Consider the following 21,698-nt stretch of genomic DNA (forward strand, 5'->3'; position numbering starts at 1 on the left):
TGTTGTGTCGTTATTCTTCTTCTCGTTCTTTAAGGTTCCGCAAGTGGTTTTGCAGGAGATCATTAATATTTAGAGGACATTTATTTGGAAAGGGGAGGAGCACAAGCGTAGGATTAATTGGGTTTCTTGGACGGATTTTGTAAACCTAAAGTTGAAGGCGGATTGGGCATCAAAGACTGCGAGTTATTTAATACGGCTTTATTAGCAAATTAGGCTTGGAAGTTTTGTTCGAATCAATTGGTGATATGAGCTTCCATCTTTGCTTTTCGTTATGGAGATATTAGAAGTGTTTTACTCAAAGCGTCAAGTACTTCTTTCGTTGCTCGAACTTCTTTGTGGTGGAGAGACTTGAAGGATATTGTGGGTCAGAGGGGTTTTGAAGAGAATTGGTTTGGAAATTGCGTATCGTGTAAACTGGGGAATGGTACTGTTCTTAAATTCTAGAGTGATCATTGGATTGGTGGTCAACCTTTGAAAATGGTGTTTCCTGCTCTTTTTTTTCCGATAGTCACGAATCCTTCTGTTAATATAGCTTCGCATGAGCATTGATTTGAGGGTGAATGGTTTTGGACTGTGGATGTGGGTTCGGGCATTTTGCCGTCTTCGGCGTTGGATGAACAAAGGAGGCTTTTGTGTATCTTGACAGAATTGAAACATGTCCCACTTTTGTCGGATACTACAATTTGGTAGAGGAATCCGCTTGGATTCCGTTAAAGAGGCGTATTCAAGGTTACGTTCTTTATCGATATCAAGGTACGTTCAGAATTCTCCTCTTTCTCATTGCTTTTCTTCTTTGTAGAAGATTCTTATTCCTTCGAATATTCGTTTTTTTGGAATGGAGGTTACTTTTGGATCGCCTCCCTACGAGACTTCAGCTTTATAGAAGAGGCGTTTGTGATTATATTGGAGTAGTTTGTCCTATGTGTTTTAACGACGAAGAATTTGCGGTTCATCTTTTCTTTCATTACATAATTGCGGTTCATATTTGGTCGGATATTTTTGCTTGGTTGGGAATTCCAGATTTGGCTATTATGGAGTCGGTTATGGAGAGTTTTGAAATCTCAAATGATCTTTTGCGGGAAAATTCAAGAAGAAACTTCAGAGTGTTTTATGGTTTGCGATGACTTGAATTATTTGGTTGACTAGGAATGTGATTATCTTCAATGAAGAAACGTTGAATATTTCTTCGATTTTTTCTCAGGTTAAATCTATCTTATGGGATTGGTTAGGTTTTTGTAACAATGGTGAGAATGCTAGCTATAGCTAGAGAGGATTGAATTGTTAATTCGGCATAGAGTTTGTATTGGTCGCGTGGGTTTAGTTTCTGTAGTACACTCTCTTTTCCTCTTGCCGTCTGTATTCTTTTAGCATTCCTAGTGCTTTTTTCAATAAGAAAATACCGAACCCACCACATTATAATATTAGACCATTTACAATGGGGGTGTTGAAAAAATTATTCAATAGTTGAATGTCTACAATGGTTTGTTGAATGAGGTGTTTAATGTGATGTGGATTAATTGGTGTTGAAGAGATTCAACATGTTGAATGAGAAAAAAGTGGGGCCACATGCAACACTTTACACAATTTTATTGGTTGTTGTGATTATTTAGATTTTATTTTCTTTTAATCATTTAAAATTAATTATTTCATAGTAAATAAATTTTTTATTTATTTTTATTTTTATCAAAATTCATTATTTTTTTTCCTCTATAAATAGAGACTTGGTTCATTTGATTTGGACTCATAAAAAAAAATTCACTTTTTTCTCTCAATTTTTTTTCTATTTAGCCTTAAAAAAATCATTGTTTAAAAAATAACTATTTTTACATCTCTTATTTATTACTTGCAAGAAAAAAAAATTAAGAATAGAAAATTAGAAAAAATAAATAAATTATTAAATTTAAAAAAAAAAGTTTAAATATTAATTATTTTAATTTAATTTTAATTGATAATAGATATTAATATATAATCATAAAAACAAAACTTTAAAAGAAAATAAAAATATGATGTGGAGTAGGGTGTTGAATTTTATTAAACAAAACCATTGTAGTGAAAAAAAATTGAATAGGTGTTGAATTATTAGGTGGAAGAGAGAGAAGATGATGTGGAAGATAAAAAATGAAAAAGTAGAGTGTTGAATAATGTAACCATTGTACATAGTCTTATGTGTCATTGCCCAAAAGAGAAAAGTTAAGACTCTATGATGTAAATCATTTTGCAGCCCTTGTCCCCCCTAGTATTTCTTTAGAATTATCCTCAACACCATGTTTTTCTTATTATATTACTTTTTCCAATTTGCATATCAATTATATTATTCTTTTATCATCTTCAAATTCAATCATATATCATCTTCTACTACTTCATATTCAGATCTAAAACCATCCAAACAAGTAAACAACCTAAGAAAATATCAAAACCCTAACCATGTCTATGTTTTCAAACTTCATGTTCCCACCACCGTCTTCTATATTTGTCACAACCATGTCAATTATAAGCTTTATTGCACTTGTAAGTTATGGTATTTCTGAAATTAGAGGAAAGCATTTGAACTATTCAAAATTCTGGAATGCAAATAACAATAGTGGAAAACAAATAAAGTTTTCAAGTAAGGTTGGTATGTTATTGCTATATACTCCTGCCTTTCTAGCTGCTGCGGCGTCGTTTTGGATCTTTCCTAATGAAGGTTTTAGATCTATAGTTCTTCACTCTGCTTTGACCATTCATTACTTCAAGAGGGTCTTTGAGGTAATTAACACTTGAAAATTAGTATTTACACATGTTTATTTTTGTTTGATTGTTAGAGATAATTAAAAAAAAACATTACTGTTTATGTTTAATAGAACACATTTGAAAACTTATCAGTTAAAAAAAATAACTAGTAAATTTTTGTACATATTATATGTGGTTTTTCATATCTATGATTTTGATTTTCCTATTTTACCTGATTTAAGAAATTAATTTCTTTATTTTAAATTTAAATAATTTTGATTATTTTCTTTTTTTTTTCATTAAAAATCGATGAATTGTCTACTTCTTTTTACTTATATTTTTATCTATAAAATTTTGCAAAATGTTATTTTACTATTATTTGTCACATTTTATACCATTTAAAAATGAAAAAACTTTGATTATAAATATAAAAATATGATATAGGATTAATATTGTTTGAATATATATATATATATATATATATATATATATATATATATATATATATATATATATATATATATATATATATATATATATATATATATATGTGTGTGTGTGTATATATATATATATATATATATATATATATATATATATATATATATATATATATATAAATATATATATATATATATATATATATATATATATATATATATATATATATATATATATATATATATATATATATATATATATATATATATATATATATTAGTTGAGTTATTATATTCACCCTATATATTTTATTGTTATTACTTACTCATAAATAAATTATATAAATATGAAATGACATTGCACTATCAAATTGGAGTTTTTGTTATAATAGAAAAGTTATATATTATTTATAAATATGTGAATTTCATATAAAATGATCATTGAAAATGTTCTAAGTAAATTAGAATTTTTACTTTATTTTGCAGTCTCTTTTTGTTCACAAATACAGTGCATCCATGCTTCTTGATTCAGCAATTCCCATCACTCTAAGTTACTTTATGTCAACCGTAACATTAATCTATACTCAACACCTCACAAAAGAGCTTCCAGAGCCATCAATTAATTTAACATACCCAGGGATTATGCTTTTTCTAATAGGCATTATTGGCAACTTCTACCATCATTGTCTTCTATCAAAATTAAGAGGAAAAGGTGAAAAGGAATACAAAATTCCTAAAGGTGGCTTATTTGGGATTGTGATATGTCCACATTATCTTTTTGAGATAATTGATTTTTATGGGGTGTTTTTTATTTCTCAAACGTTGTATTCACTGTGTTTTGCAATTGGTACTACTTTTTATTTGTTGGGGAGGAGTTATGCTACTAGGAATTGGTATCTTTCTAAGTTTGAAGATTTTCCTAAAAGCATTAAGGCTGTAATCCCGTTTGTGTTTTAAGTTGTTGTAATATTGGTCCCCTAAGGAGGACAGGGACATTGGTGGTGAGACTGTAATGTGTTATTTGTAAGGTTTATTTTTCTTGGATGTGTATTGAATAAAATAAGTTTTTTTTTTTGGATCAGTAAAATAAGTTGATTTAATTGCGAGAAATAATAAGAAAGTTATGCTATAATAATGAAGATTTTCTAGAAAATCCAAAATGACCAGAATTTAGCCACGTCCTGGTAATTGTTTAAAAAATGTTTTTTTTAAGAACAAACACCCGCTATGAAATCTACACACTGCAAAATGCACAATTAGAATATTAATGGCTTCTCACAATATCTTATCATACACACATACAATATGATGATTCCCCATGAAATTGATGAAGATGAAGATGAAGAATTGAAGATTAAAGAGAGAAATGAAGTTGTAGTTTCTTTAGCTTTTCTAACTGAAAATTTGTTATGAAGACAGCTAGGCCCAACAGAATTAAAAAGGAATCAGTTTTGCTAAGAGATTTTAAATTAAATTAAGGAGGTGCAACTAGTATTATTTTATGTCATTGTTATTTTTAGTTATTTCTCTTTTATGGCCCATGGCCCTTTTAGTACTAAAAACCCTACTATATAATTGTATGCAGCCTCCATTATGAATCAAGAAGAAAAGTTGTTTTATTTTATTGTCTTTTTATGTACTCTTAGATCTAGGGTTTCCTAACATAATCTATCATTGGTGCTTTCATCAATACTCCTCCTCCTTTCCATGGCTCCACCTAAACCTCCAAACCCTTCTTCCAAAGAAATTTTGGAGGAAGCTATTCAAATATCTACATTAAACCTTAACAATGCTATGGCTGAAACTCAAGAACAAATAGATGTGAAATTTGCACAAATTTCAGCATCTATTGCCCAACAAGTAGGGGAACTTCATACAAGAGTCCTTAACCAAGCCATGCCCAACACAATAGACCCATCACTTTAACCGACGATTCTAGCTCTAAACCCATGCACACGACTTTTCACCATTAATTACGCCAACTCATACATACAGATTCAATTGCCTCTTTTCACCTACTCCTTTTAGAACCAATGGACAAACCACTAAACACAACAGTCTCACCAACTCTTGACAAATCTGCCACCATTTTACCAACACAAATCACCAAACTCTTAACCAAATTCCAATCAATTTTCCAGCAACCTACCGGCCTACCTCCACCTAGACCACAAGACCACCATATTAACCTTTTCCCAAACACTCCCCCCATCAATGTTAAACCTTACCGATATCCTCACTCCAAAAAAGATGCCATGACTACCTTAATCCATCAAATGCTTAAGGATGGTACAATTGTTCCTAGCACAAGTCCCTTTTCCTCACCGGTCCTACTTGTAAAAAAGAAAGATGGTACATGGCGATTCTGTGTTGACTATCGCGCACTCAATGCTGTTACTATCAAAGATAGATTCCCTATCCCAACTATTGATGAATTATTAGATGAGCTTGGCTCAGCTACCATTTTTTCCAAGATAGATCTTTGTTCAGGTTACCATCAGATTAGAGTTGCATCGAAAGACACATATAAAACAGCTTTTCGCACTTTTGACGGGCACTATGAATTCCTAGTAATGCCATTTGGTTTAACTAATGGTCCCTCCACGTTCCAGTCGGCAATGAATGATTTACTTAGACCTTTTCTTAGACGCTTTGTCCTAGTTTTTTTTATGACATTTTAATTTACAGTTCCAATTTTAGTGACCACATTAAACATTTGCAGGTGGTGTTCGAACTTTTAAAACATGTTTTCTTTGTTAAGCTATCTAAGTGTGTTTTTGCAGCGCCTCAGATTGATTACTTGGGACACATAATTTCAGCGAGTGGTGTTGCACCCGATCTAGAAAAAGTAAAAGCTATTCTAGAATGGCCACAGCCACGTTCTCTCTCGACTCTCCGTGGATTTTTAGGCCTCACCGGCTTTTATCGTAGGTTTGTTCAAAACTACGCCTCTCTCGCCGCTCCCCTCACCGATTTACTTCGTTCCACTAAATTTTCATGGAGTACAGAGGCTGACAGCGCTTTTACAATGCTCAAAAATAAAATGACAAACATGCCAGTACTAGCGCTGCCAGATTTTACAAAAATATTCAACATTGATACAGACGTAGCCGGAATTGCCATAGGAGCTGTGCTGTCGCAAGAGGGTCATCCGATTGCTTTCTTCAGTAAGAAGTTGTGTCCTCGAATGCAGGCAGCGTCAGTGTATGCTCGAGAGATGTTGGCCATCACAGAATCTGTAAAGAAATGGCGTCAATACTTGATTGGTCACAAATTTCACATTTATACAGATCAGAAGAGTTTACGCGATTTATTACTTCAAAGAATACAAACACCAGAACAACAGCGATGGACAGCTAAACTACAAGGTTTTGATTTTGAGATATCATACAAACCTGGGAAATCGAATCTGGTTGCCGACGCTTTGAGTCGTAAGTTTGACAAAGAGGAAGCACTGCTGTTAGCTATATCTTCACCTGTTCCAGATCTGTTCAGCACTCTGAAGAAATTCTACAAAACAGATAGAGTAGGTCAACAACTACTGGAACGGGCTTCTCAGAATGGTGAAGAGTACGCAGTAGCACAAGGGCTGCTTTATTTCAGAAAAAAAGTCTACATACCGGATCTGGAAAATCTCCGCCAACAAATCTTGACCGAATACCATCATACACCGGAAGGAGGCCACTCAGGGGTTAAGGCTACTTTGGCTCGGCTGCGTGCATCTTTCTGCTGGCCCGGCGTGTACCTTGCAGTGAAAAACATGGTTAAACATTGTACCACCTGTCAACAGAACAAGTATGAAACTAAAAAAAAAAGGGGCTGTTACAACCCCTTCCTATTCCAGACAGGGTGTGGGAGGACATTTCAATGGATTTTATAACAAACTTACCAAACTCGAGTGGTCACACGGTTGTGTGGGTTCTTTGTGATCGTCTAAGCAAGTTTGTTCATTTTCTTCCTCTTCCTACACACTTCACAGCTCGCGATCTGGCAGCACGTTTCACAGTTGAAATCTTTCGCCTCCATGGCATTCCCCGATCCATTGTCTCTGACCGAGATCCATTGTTTTTGAGCAAGTTTTGGAAACATTTTTTCAAACTCCAAGGCACCAACCTGAAATACAGCACTGCTTATCATCCTGAGACAGACGGGCAAACAGAGGTCGTAAATCGTTCACTAGAGACATACCTGCGTTGCTTTGCTGGAGATCATCCCCGAAAGTGGCATCAGTTTCTGCATTTGGCCGAATACTGGTACAATACCTCCGAACACACGGCCATTCAAATGTCGCCTTTCAAAGCCCTATATGGACGTGATCCGCCAAAGCTCATAGACTATGTTACAGGTTCGGCAGAGGAAGAGTCTTTACACCACACCTTGCAAGAACAACACAACGTGTTAACACAGTTAAAGTCACACCTTAAACGCAGCAGAATCGTCATGGAGAAGCAAGCAAATAAAAAAAGACGTTCTTTTACCTTTCAGGAAGGCGATCTAGTCCTCTTGAAACTCAAACCCTATCGACAAACAACAGTGGTTCAACGTCAGTCACAGAAATTAGCAAAGAGATATTTTGGTCCATATAAAGTCATCAAACGCATAGGTTCTGTTGATTACCTTCTTGATCTACCTTCCTCATCACGCATCCACCCGGTGATTCATGTGTCGATGCTGCGAAAGTACCACGGCGAAGAGCCCACCCAGGATTTTCGCCCTCTTTCACGCCCAGATCTTGCCATCATCAACGACCTGAGAACACAGAGGGATAACCTGGAACACACAGATCCAAATCTAGTCAAGATCGTGAACCGTAACAACACTGTAAAAGGAAAACAACAGTCACATGCCTTACCCAAAAGAACGTTACCATTTGCGTTGTCCGAAACAAGAGGTGAAGAGAGCTGCGAAGGAGAGTGTTTAGAACGCCGGGGAAGTAAGATGGAAAGTGGGTGTGAAGATGCAATGAAAGTGCAATCTTGGTCTAAAGAAAAAGAAAACACAAGCGGTCTGCAGAAAAAAGATGGAAGTGCAAATGACTTAGTAGTTCCTAACTCAACTACTTTAGTAAGTACAAAAGGCGGTATGGACAATTTTGCCCCTGGGGTTTCCAACGTTAATATCCCACTTACCAATACAGGAGCACGCGTGTTCCCCATATCCAGCTGTATTCAACCTTCACACGTTTCTCAACCACCACACTCTGCCCAAGGGATTTTTGCCTCCCCACAGATTCAATCTCCACCGTTCACACGGATTTCACCTTATCCTTTCCAGATTGCCTCATCTCCAAGGACACGTATTTCAAGGCCGGTGTTATCCTCCCACCCACGTGAAGTTTCGGTACCTACTGGGCCACAGGATTTGTGCTCCTCAACAAGCCCATTACCCTTGAACCTTGAGGACAAGGTTCTTTATGGGCCACAGAGTAATGTTATGAAGACAGCTAGGCCCAACAGAATTAAAAAGGAATCTGTTTTGCTAAGAGACTTTATATTAAATTAAGGAGGTGCAACTAGTATTATTTTATGTCATTGTTATTTTTAGTTATTTCTCTTTTATGGCCCATGGCCCTTTTAGTACTAAAAACCCTACTATATAATTGTATGCAGCCTCCATTATGAATCAAGAAGAAAAGTTGTTTTATTTTATTGTCTTTTTATGTACTCTTAGATCTAGGGTTTCCTAACATTAATCTATCAAAATTATTTGATCTTTTGATTAATGATTCTTTTAATCATTATAATCATCCTTGAAAATTAAGATGATGCACAAAATAAGCCAAAAATTAACCAAATGAGCAATTCAAATGGCCCATGAATCAGTTCAAGTGATGGCAAATGTCTAACATCAAAGCAAATTTGAATCAATTCAATTCACCATTTGAATCATATCACATCCCTCTATAAGTCAATTCATTTTAGTTCTTTGAATTGATTCAATCAAAGCTTTGTATCGATTCCCACAAACAAAGCTAAAACGGAAGTTCAGGGCACTTTGATGAATCAATTCATGATTTGTTTTAATTTATTCAATTACGAATTTCACCATTAAATCGAATCAAATAATGCATTTGAATTGATTCCTACAAAGAAAGCAAAAATGGATTTTAAAGGCACTTTAATGAATCGATTAATGGTGAGCTTGAATCAATTCATTCACCATTTAACCTTAAATTGAGTCATGCATGCTTATGACTGAGTCAAACAACTTTGAATTTAGTTAAATCTTCATAAAATGCATGAAAAACATATTTTTTGTGTGTGAGATGGTATATTCAATGAGGAAACTCAACATTTTGATAAAATGCAATAAACAAATCAGACTGAAAAAATTGAAATCCTAATTTTGAAATGATATTTTTATCCGAATCGACCTTTAGCTTGATACACACCAAGCTAGCTTGTGATTCGATTAAGAGATGCTTGTGATTTAAATTATACTAGGTGTGATAAATCTTGTCTTTCACATACAATTTTGACTCAAATCGAGCATAATAGTGATTCGAATCACATTATAAAAAGTTTATATTTTTAGAAATGAAGTGTTTGATTGAATCTAAATGTAGTATGATACAAATCATTCATTCATGCGTTTATTGACCCAAATAATTATCTAATTTGACTTGAACCATTTTGTAACAAATTTTATCTCAAGGTTTTAATTAATGCATGCAAAACACGATTTGATGCACAATATGATTTAAACATGTTGCACTTAATTCACAGATATATGAAAAACCTAACTTATATGAGACTCAATAACCAAAATCAATAAACGTTAATATAGAAAATGAGACAAGTAGCAAAACTGAAACCTTAGAGGGGAAGAGCGATTTCGTCTCATGAGTGTTGCCATTAAACAAGCAACCGCAACTAAATTCAACAAACGAGTCTGATCTCGAGAATCTTAACCCATAGACTTCGTGTGGATACATGGCAATGTTGTAGGAAATAATGCCAAAAAAGGGAATTTTACGGCCGATTTCGAAGGACCGTACAAGGTTTAAACTAGCATGGGGAACAAAGCTTACAGTGTAGAGACTTTGACGAGAGAGCCCATCCCAAGGACATGGAACCACGCCAAACTTAAATGATATTTTAGCTAAGTATCATCAAAGTTACCATAAGATGGATTAATTATTTATCATCTCATGTAATATATTTGATATAAATGATATTATGCTTTTTGTTAAAATTGTGTGAACCTCTCTTGAAGAAAGCATGTTATGATACAAATAAGGCACATCAAACTGCAATAAGTACACCCCCCCCTCTCGCTAGCTAGTCACTCCACAATGTAAGTGGTGGAGCCCTAGATACTTCTACCTCAAACCAGGCCTAAAATTGGGAGCATGAAGAGGATCCGACCTTTGGTTGGACATCGACCCTAGTGACATTAAATCTTACTCTAGCTCTTAATAAGGAACACATAAATACTAAACGATGAAACAAAACCATAGGCGAATGAATGATGAGTTAAAATTTTAGAACTTCAAAATGAGGAGGTGAAGAAAACAATCTAAACATTGAACAAGCAAAATAACTAAATTATCAAGAGAAAGAAAATATTGTTCAAATCAACATTTTTACAAAGCCTCGACGACATTAAAAACATGAAGGATCAATTCAAAACTATAAAAATCATTGATCGTTTACCTCAGTATCACTAACAATCTCCCATACAACAACCATTTTCGTTCAGATCATATTCTCACAGTGAACCTGAATGCCCTGATACATCATCTACTTGTAAGAGAAGAAGGTGTATGCTAAGTTGTCCAAGTTGAATTCTGGTTGAAGGAAGTGAGTTTCCTTGGTCATGTGATCTCCTATATGGTTTGAGGTTTTATGTGTTCAGAGATCATAAGAGTTTGAAGTATTTGTTTGATAAAAAATAATTAAATATGAGGTAAAGGAGGTGGCTGAAATTCTTGAAGGACTACGATTTCAAGTTGAGTTACCATCTTAGTAAATCTAATATGGTGGCAGATGTGTTGAGTAGGAAGTCCTTGAATATGTCAGGACTAATGGTTAGATAATTTTATTTAATTAACCAGTTTTAAGATCTTAACTTGTTGTGTGATATGAAGCCGCAAAGTGTGAAGTTATGGATGCTGAAGTTGACTAGTAGTGTGTTGGAAGAAAGCAAAGAAGGTCGGAATTTATACTTGGGATTGATTAATTGGTTAATATTAATCAATCAAGGTAAATAAGTGGAGTTTGGAGTGGATGTGAATGAAATTATGAAATTTCGAGACAGAGTTTATGTGCCAGATTTGCTAGAGCTTAAGAAGAGAATTCTTGAAGAAGGTCATAAAAGCATTTTGAGTATTCATCTCGGGGCTACTAAAATGTATCAAGATCTTAACAAAAAAAAATTGGTGTCCATGTATGAAGAAGGATATTATAAAGTTTATTCACACCTGTTTGATTTGTTAGAGGTTTAAGATTAAGCATCAGAAGTCGTTTGGATTGATACAACCGATAAGTATTCCTGAATGGAAATGGAATAATATATCTATGGATTTCATTACAGGTTGTCCGACGAGTGTTAGAGGAAGTACTGCGATTTAGGTTATTGTGGATAGACTGATTAAGTCAGCTCATTTTATTTCGATAAAGATTAGTTTTCCATTGGAGAAGTTAGTAGAGATATACATCAGTATGATTGTCAAGCTGTTTGGTATTCCTTCGAGTATGATTTCAGATAGAGGTCCTACTTTCACATTAAGGTTTTGGGAAAGCTTGCTGGAAGCCTTGGGAACTAATTTGAGGTTGATTTCTGCTTACTATCTACACACTGACGGTCAGACGGAGAGCTTGTGTTTAAAATAAGGAGGTGCTTGGGATAATTACTTGTCGTTGATTGAATTTACTTATAATAACAATTTCCATTCTAGTATTGGAATGACATATTTTTAAAGCTTTGTATGGTAGAAGGTGTAGGACACCATTGGGTTGGTATGAATCTGGCGAAAATGTCGTGCTTGGACATGAGATTGTTCAATAAACTATTGAGAAGGTTAATATGATTCAGGAGAAGATGAAAGCATCACAGAGCATGCAGAAGAGTCATCATGATAAGCATATAAAGACACTTGAATTCCAAAATGGAGATCATGTGTTCTTGAGAGTCATTATGGTGACTGGTGTTGGTTGTGCGTTAAACTCTCGAAAGCTTACACCTTTATTGGTCATTATCAGATCCTTCACAGAGTAGAAGAAATGGCCTACAGGGTTGCCTTACCACCGTCTCTTTTGAACCTTCATAGTGTCTTTCATGTGTCTCAACTACGGAAGTATATTCCTGATCCGTCTCATGTGATTCAATTGGATGATGTGCAAGTGAGAGAGAACTTAACTATGAAGCATCACCCATGCGATTAAAGGATCGAGAAGTGAAGCATTTAATAGGTAAGGAGACCGCTTTGGTGAAGGTGGTGTGGGGAGGACCTGCAAGAGGTAACGTGATGTGGGAGATGAAGAGCCAAATGAGAAAGCCTTATCCAGCATTGTTTCCTTCAGGTAATTTTCAAGGATGAAAATTCTTTAAGTGGGAAAAAATTGTAACATCCTGATTTTCGTTTTATATTTGTATCTGAGTGTTAAAGTACTTTATTTGAATTATTTGGCATTTGTGGATATTATTGGGTGTTATAAAATTATTAGAACTTTATAATAATTAATTTAATAAGAAAAATAGAGAAATGTGAGTTTTGGCAAAAAAAAAATAGAGAAATGGAAGGAGTGTGGTGAGAATTGGAAGGGTGACTTTTGAACCTTCATAATGTCTTTCATGTGTCTCAACTACGGAAGTATATTCCTAATTTGTCTCATGTGATCCAATTAGATGATGTGCAAGTGAGAGAGAACTTGACTGTGAAGCATCATCCCATATGATTAGAGGTTCGATAAGTGAATCAATTGAGAGGTAAGGAGACCTCCTTGGTGAAGGTGGTGTGGGGAGGACCTGCAAGAGGGAGCGTGACGTAGGAGCTGGAGAGCCAAATGAGAGGGTCTTATCCGACATTGTTTCCTTCAGGTAATTTTCAAGGATGAAAAATTCTTTAAGTGAGAAAAAATTGTAACACCCCAATTTACGTTTTATATTTGTATTTGAGTGTAAGAGTACTTTATTTGATTTATTTGGCGTTTGTGGATATTATTGGGTGTTAGTAGAATTAATAGAATTTTTTAATAATTAATTTAATAAAAAATAGAGAAATGTGAGTTTTGGCAAAAATTTGAGAAATGGGAGGAGTGTGGTGAGAATTGGAAGGGTGAGAGAGAAAAATATTATTTTAATTGGATTAAAATAATTAGATTATTTTAAATAGAAAATAAGAGATAAAGGGAATTGAGGGAGAAAGGGAAGATACGTGAAAAGTTGCCAATAGAGTAGAAAAAGCCCTAAGAGAGCATGGGCAAAAAATGGAGTTGCCATTGTCAAGCATGAAGATTTTTCATGAATTCAAGGTAAGGGGGACTATTCATGATAAGAGTGTTGAATCTTGTAGGATATAGAGAGATCATAACTCTCTTTCTTCTTCCTTTCTCCCTTGTCCTCCTGTTAGCTGAAGATTTCGACATGCAAAGGGAGATTTGGTTGTAAAGAATATACCTCGAAGAGAAACATGGAACATGGATTTCGAAGGCCATTAAAGGATCTCTTTTTTGTGTAAAAAGGGGATTTACCTCGTCGAAGTGAACTTTAATTAAATATCTTCGAAGCCAGAGGGTAAAAGACTTAGAATATTTCGGAGCATTTAGAAAGCAAGCTTCGACAACCACGTTGGTTGCATTTTGGCGCCTCGAGGAGAAGGAGATTTGAATTTAAACGATCTATCTTATCCAAAAGGATGCGTGGAAGTCTGAGAAGATCAAGGAGGATGCAAGTGAAAATGTGGCACTCCATTAGGAAAAGACCGTTAGGGTCGAAATAGTATAAATTAAGGTCTTAGCGTTAGATTTTAGTGTGTTCAAATCTGTACAAAACTCAATTATACTCAAAGTATCAAGCGAATCGAGAAACGAGTGTTGAGAATGTACATACGAATCACCAAATTATGTTAATCAAATTACTTTACAGTGTATGCATATTTACATTTATTGAAAGTCTTTACTTTATTTTAGCCCTTTTGAGTCAATACCCTTTTGTTTCTTCCTACGTTATTTCTTTATCATTCTAAAACTTGTCTTTACTTTTACCCCTTTTAGACATTTTCTTGTTATTCTTAAACCAAACACAAAACCAACCACAAAATGAACACAATCCAATCATCAAAATCTCAAAATATAAACTATGTCCTAGGATCAATCTAGTCGATCCTGCGAGTAACCAAGATATTCATTATTTTGGAGGACCGGCGCTTGATTACGAAATTCCACCGTAAACACCTCCATTGATGAGGATTTATGAATTGTGTGAGGTTTGTGCCAAACCTCCACAATTGAATTAATGTTATAGATTTCAATTGTGTTAATCATGCTAATTGTTGATGTTAATGTGAATTTGTGTGATGATATGACATGAGAACATTGGAGATGATTATGTTCATATGTTAATGTTATGCATGGTGAAAAGCATGATGATTTGTTCTGATAATGTTGATTTTGATGTTGTGAAATGTTGATTACCCTATATTTCATGTACATTATGTTATTATATGTTTTGGGACTACTATAAGTAAAAAGTTAGAGTTTATGGTCTGATGCAGGGTTGGAAAATAGGAGAAATCACACAAAATCGTGAAAAAATCGTCCCTCTGATTTTAATACCAGAATGGCAACAGAAGGGGAGGGGCGTGGCCTGCTGCTACGGGCCTTAATGAGCATTACGGGTGGCAAAGCATGCCTCTAGAAGTTTGTATGGGAATTTTTGTTTTGCGTGTAATATGAGCTCTATGACTCTGATTGAGACGTTGTTCAAAGTGTTGGGCAACTAACGCATAGTACTACCTTATAATGACACTTTCGGAGTTAAATATGTATAAGAAAATTCGAACGGTATGTTTAACTTGTGATGATTCTTATGAGAAAAATATTAAAGAATACTAATATCACCAATTGTGAACTGTTATTGTTAGAATTTTTTTGGGGTCATACATGTAATAAATTAATGTGTTAGGACCATTATTTAATTAGCCAAATTAAAGTGATCTATTTAATGTAAAATTTATGGCTAAGGATGTAATTGTCATGAAAAATATTGTGTAGATACCAAAAGTCTTATTTCTATTATTTGTGATGGGTAAAATTGGAATAAGAAAACTTGAATAATCATGACCCTTCATGGAAGGGCATGAGATTCTAAACTTGAATAGGCATGACTCTTCATGAAAGGGCATGTAATTCATATAAATAAGGGGTTATGGTCCCCAATTGTAGACACGACACTAGAAAAATATCATAAAATATTTATTCTCTTTATCCCATTGAAAGAGAAACTAAGGAATTAAGAAATCTACAATTGGAAGGTCATTTTCCTATCAAGATCATCTTCTTCTCATTAAAAATTCATGGATTTTAAAGGTACGCTTCCGCTTTATTTTTCATCTTGAATTGAGTATGGATTAATAAAGTTTTATTAATTAAGAAAATTTCCAACAAGTGGTATCAGAGCTACCATACTTGATTCATTTGTGAATAATAATAAGTTTTTTTTAAATTAGAATTCTAAAGTTATGTTATGTGAAATTAAACTTTATCAATCTTTCCTGCTTTCATGTTAAGTATATGAATGATCCTGTACTTATTATTATATTTGCAATATTATATTTGCAATCTTGATGGGTATAGTGAAATTTATGTATAATAATACACTGTTAACATGCCAAAATTGATTCCTTTGGTTAACAGTCAAGTTTCTAACGGGTATAAAGACAGAGTGCTTCCAAAATTGATACCGTTAAAAGTAATTAATTCTTTTCTCGTTTCACTACTAAAGGCAACGTTTGGATACGATTTAAAAATAAATAAATAAATTGTAACTAATTGATATTGTCAGTGTCAACGTTATTTTTTAGTTTTAAATTTTGGATTAGTTATATATTTAATATTTTAAATGAGAATTTTAGAAATGTATGGAAGGAACACAATTCTATATATATTTTAATGAAAATTAATATGAGGAATAAATATATTTCAGTTTTAGAAATTAAATTAAATTAGTTTGTCATAATTTTAAATTAAAGATATTTAACATTTTAAATGATTCTATTGAGACTAGAAATCACCAAAGTGATCATTCTCTTATGGATTTGATCATGAAAAATGTTGAATGTTAGTGTGCATATGTTTCTATGTGAGTATTAGTTGGCCCAAAGGAAAATTGATATTTGACATGATTATATACAGACACTTTGTAATGATAAACATGTGATAATTTTAAGGCTTCATATGTGAATGATAAATCAATCCAAAGAGGGGTTTATTATTTGACATGTTTTATTATCAATGTTGGATTATTATAACAAGAGTATCACTAGCAATTAATATTATTGTCCAAAGACTTGATATTGATGGTGCACTAGATATCTTGAGATGAGTTATGACATTATTTGAGTTTATTCATGATTTATTTCAAATTGTTAGTTCTAGTTTTTAATGGTGCCAATTTTAAGGACCGGAAGGAAAATATTTTAATTGTTTTTTGGCTGCATGGATCTTGACCTTGTATTAATGATAAATCGGTCCCTTCTCCTATAGACTTCAGTACCTTTATGAAAGGAAAATTATGAGAAGTGGGATTGCTCTAAACGCATGAGTCTTATGATCATAAAGTGCGGCGTTCCAGAGACATTCAAGAATACTATATTTAAAGAAATAACAAATGCTAAAGATTTTCTTGCTAAAATTGAAAAGCACTTTACACTTCTTCAAAGCTTGATATCTATAAAGTATAAAGGTAAAGGAAACATAAGAAAGTATATTATGGAAATGTCTAATACTTCTTCCAACAAATTTATGGCACAAAAGCTTGAGTTGTCGGATAATTTACTCGTGCATTTGGTATTAATATCTCTTCCTGCACAATTTGGTCAATTTAAGATAAACTATAATTGACAAAAGGAGAGAGTACAAAGTGGACAAATTTTTATAGAACATTTAAGGACAAACTCCATGATAGCGGACCCTATGACAAAAGGGCTTCCACCCAAGGTCTTTCATGAGCAGACTGCTCACATGAGTGTTATAGAATTAGAGGATTCTTTGGTTTAGTGGGAGTTAGTCATTGTTATCAATTATGTTCTATGTTTGATAGTATATTCATATTACGTTCTGATCAGAAATAAAGTTTAGTTATTCAGTTTATTGCACTTTGTATGATAATATGGATTTCATTAAAGTAAGGTGGACCAGTTGAAAATTGACATATATTGATCACCTTCATGTGATTTTCATGCTGCACATTTCATGATTAATCTATGTCATTTAGTTGTGTTTATATTTGTGATCATTGATGGGTTTAATAATGATTGATATAATGAAAACCGCTTTGGTCCTATATATTGATGTAACTAATGGACGAGATAAGGATATGTCCAAAGTTTATAATGGAAATTTTTGAGCTCATAAAGTCTAACACATTTATAAGGATACATATATGACCAGTGGGAGATTGTTAGAATTTTTTTGGGGTCATACATGTAATAAATTAATGTGTTAGGACCATTATTTAATTAGCCAAATTAAAGTGATCTATTTAATGTAAAATTTATGGCTAAGGATGTAATTGTCATGAAAAATATTGTGTAGATACCAAAAGTCTTATTTCTATTATTTGTGATGGGTAAAATTGGAATAAGAAAACTTGAATAATCATGACCCTTCATGGAAGGGCATGAGATTCTAAACTTGAATAGGCATGACTCTTCATGAAAGGGCATGTAATTCATATAAATAAGGGGTTATGGTCCCCAATTGTAGACACGACACTAGAAAAATATCATAAAATATTTATTCTCTTTATCCCATTGAAAGAGAAACTAAGGAATTAAGAAATCTACAATTGGAAGGTCATTTTCCTATCAAGATCATCTTCTTCTCATTAAAAATTCATGGATTTTAAAGGTACGCTTCCGCTTTATTTTTCATCTTGAATTGAGTATGGATTAATAAAGTTTTATTAATTAAGAAAATTTCCAACAAGTGGTATCAGAGCTACCATACTTGATTCATTTGTGAATAATAATAAGTTTTTTTTAAATTAGAATTCTAAAGTTATGTTATGTGAAATTAAACTTTATCAATCTTTCCTGCTTTCATGTTAAGTATATGAATGATCCTGTACTTATTATTATATTTGCAATATTATATTTGCAATCTTGATGGGTATAGTGAAATTTATGTATAATAATACACTGTTAACATGCCAAAATTGATTCCTTTGGTTAACAGTCAAGTTTCTAACGGGTATAAAGACAGAGTGCTTCCAAAATTGATACCGTTAAAAGTAATTAATTCTTTTCTCGTTTCACTACTAAAGGCAACGTTTGGATACGATTTAAAAATAAATAAATAAATTGTAACTAATTGATATTGTCAGTGTCAACGTTATTTTTTAGTTTTAAATTTTGGATTAGTTATATATTTAATATTTTAAATGAGAATTTTAGAAATGTATGGAAGGAACACAATTCTATATATATTTTAATGAAAATTAATATGAGGAATAAATATATTTCAGTTTTAGAAATTAAATTAAATTAGTTTGTCATAATTTTAAATTAAAGATATTTAACATTTTAAATGATTCTATTGAGACTAGAAATCACCAAAGTGATCATTCTCTTATGGATTTGATCATGAAAAATGTTGAATGTTAGTGTGCATATGTTTCTATGTGAGTATTAGTTGGCCCAAAGGAAAATTGATATTTGACATGATTATATACAGACACTTTGTAATGATAAACATGTGATAATTTTAAGGCTTCATATGTGAATGATAAATCAATCCAAAGAGGGGTTTATTATTTGACATGTTTTATTATCAATGTTGGATTATTATAACAAGAGTATCACTAGCAATTAATATTATTGTCCAAAGACTTGATATTGATGGTGCACTAGATATCTTGAGATGAGTTATGACATTATTTGAGTTTATTCATGATTTATTTCAAATTGTTAGTTCTAGTTTTTAATGGTGCCAATTTTAAGGACCGGAAGGAAAATATTTTAATTGTTTTTTGGCTGCATGGATCTTGACCTTGTATTAATGATAAATCGGTCCCTTCTCCTATAGACTTCAGTACCTTTATGAAAGGAAAATTATGAGAAGTGGGATTGCTCTAAACGCATGAGTCTTATGATCATAAAGTGCGGCGTTCCAGAGACATTCAAGAATACTATATTTAAAGAAATAACAAATGCTAAAGATTTTCTTGCTAAAATTGAAAAGCACTTTACACTTCTTCAAAGCTTGATATCTATAAAGTATAAAGGTAAAGGAAACATAAGAAAGTATATTATGGAAATGTCTAATACTTCTTCCAACAAATTTATGGCACAAAAGCTTGAGTTGTCGGATAATTTACTCGTGCATTTGGTATTAATATCTCTTCCTGCACAATTTGGTCAATTTAAGATAAACTATAATTGACAAAAGGAGAGAGTACAAAGTGGACAAATTTTTATAGAACATTTAAGGACAAACTCCATGATAGCGGACCCTATGACAAAAGGGCTTCCACCCAAGGTCTTTCATGAGCAGACTGCTCACATGAGTGTTATAGAATTAGAGGATTCTTTGGTTTAGTGGGAGTTAGTCATTGTTATCAATTATGTTCTATGTTTGATAGTATATTCATATTACGTTCTGATCAGAAATAAAGTTTAGTTATTCAGTTTATTGCACTTTGTATGATAATATGGATTTCATTAAAGTAAGGTGGACCAGTTGAAAATTGACATATATTGATCACCTTCATGTGATTTTCATGCTGCACATTTCATGATTAATCTATGTCATTTAGTTGTGTTTATATTTGTGATCATTGATGGGTTTAATAATGATTGATATAATGAAAACCGCTTTGGTCCTATATATTGATGTAACTAATGGACGAGATAAGGATATGTCCAAAGTTTATAATGGAAATTTTTGAGCTCATAAAGTCTAACACATTTATAAGGATACATATATGACCAGTGGGAGATTGTTAGAATTTTTTTGGGGTCATACATGTAATAAATTAATGTGTTAGGACCATTATTTAATTAGCCAAATTAAAGTGATCTATTTAATGTAAAATTTATGGCTAAGGATGTAATTGTCATGAAAAATATTGTGTAGATACCAAAAGTCTTATTTCTATTATTTGTGATGGGTAAAATTGGAATAAGAAAACTTGAATAATCATGACCCTTCATGGAAGGGCATGAGATTCTAAACTTGAATAGGCATGACTCTTCATGAAAGGGCATGTAATTCATATAAATAAGGGGTTATGGTCCCCAATTGTAGACACGACACTAGAAAAATATCATAAAATATTTATTCTCTTTATCCCATTGAAAGAGAAACTAAGGAATTAAGAAATCTACAATTGGAAGGTCATTTTCCTATCAAGATCATCTTCTTCTCATTAAAAATTCATGGATTTTAAAGGTACGCTTCCGCTTTATTTTTCATCTTGAATTGAGTATGGATTAATAAAGTTTTATTAATTAAGAAAATTTCCAACAAGTGGTATCAGAGCTACCATACTTGATTCATTTGTGAATAATAATAAGTTTTTTTTAAATTAGAATTCTAAAGTTATGTTATGTGAAATTAAACTTTATCAATCTTTCCTGCTTTCATGTTAAGTATATGAATGATCCTGTACTTATTATTATATTTGCAATATTATATTTGCAATCTTGATGGGTATAGTGAAATTTATGTATAATAATACACTGTTAACATGCCAAAATTGATTGCTTTGGTTAACAGTCAAGTTTCTAACGGGTATAAAGACAGAGTGCTTCCAAAATTGATACCGTTAAAAGTAATTAATTCTTTTCTCGTTTCACTACTAAAGGCAACGTTTGGATACGATTTAAAAATAAATAAATAAATTGTAACTAATTGATATTGTCAGTGTCAACGTTATTTTTTAGTTTTAAATTTTGGATTAGTTATATATTTAATATTTTAAATGAGAATTTTAGAAATGTATGGAAGGAACACAATTCTATATATATTTTAGTGAAAATTAATATGAGGAATAAATATATTTCAGTTTTAGAAATTAAATTAAATTAGTTTGTCATAATTTTAAATTAAAGATATTTAACATTTTAAATGATTCTATTGAGACTAGAAATCACCAAAGTGATCATTCTCTTATGGATTTGATCATGAAAAATGTTGAATGTTAGTGTGCATATGTTTCTATGTGAGTATTAGTTGGCCCAAAGGAAAATTGATATTTGACATGATTATATACAGACACTTTGTAATGATAAACATGTGATAATTTTAAGGCTTCATATGTGAATGATAAATCAATCCAAAGAGGGGTTTATTATTTGACATGTTTTATTATCAATGTTGGATTATT

General features: G+C 32.6%; 1 protein-coding gene across 1 annotated transcript; it reads left to right on the forward strand.

The window, feature by feature from the left end:
* The first annotated feature begins 2,225 nt into the window (after nucleotides 1–2,225).
* Nucleotides 2,226–4,239, forward strand: LOC131647500 (uncharacterized). Its single transcript, XM_058917396.1, has 2 exons — nucleotides 2,226–2,745; nucleotides 3,636–4,239. The coding sequence occupies exons 1-2, from the start codon at nucleotides 2,425–2,427 to the stop codon at nucleotides 4,104–4,106; spliced, it is 792 nt and encodes a 263-aa protein (XP_058773379.1). The 5' UTR covers nucleotides 2,226–2,424; the 3' UTR covers nucleotides 4,107–4,239.
* Nucleotides 4,240–21,698: the final 17,459 nt, after the last annotated feature.

This window comes from Vicia villosa, linkage group LG2 (genome assembly GCF_029867415.1).
Source record: "Vicia villosa cultivar HV-30 ecotype Madison, WI linkage group LG2, Vvil1.0, whole genome shotgun sequence".
Taxonomy (NCBI): Eukaryota; Viridiplantae; Streptophyta; class Magnoliopsida; order Fabales; family Fabaceae; genus Vicia; species Vicia villosa.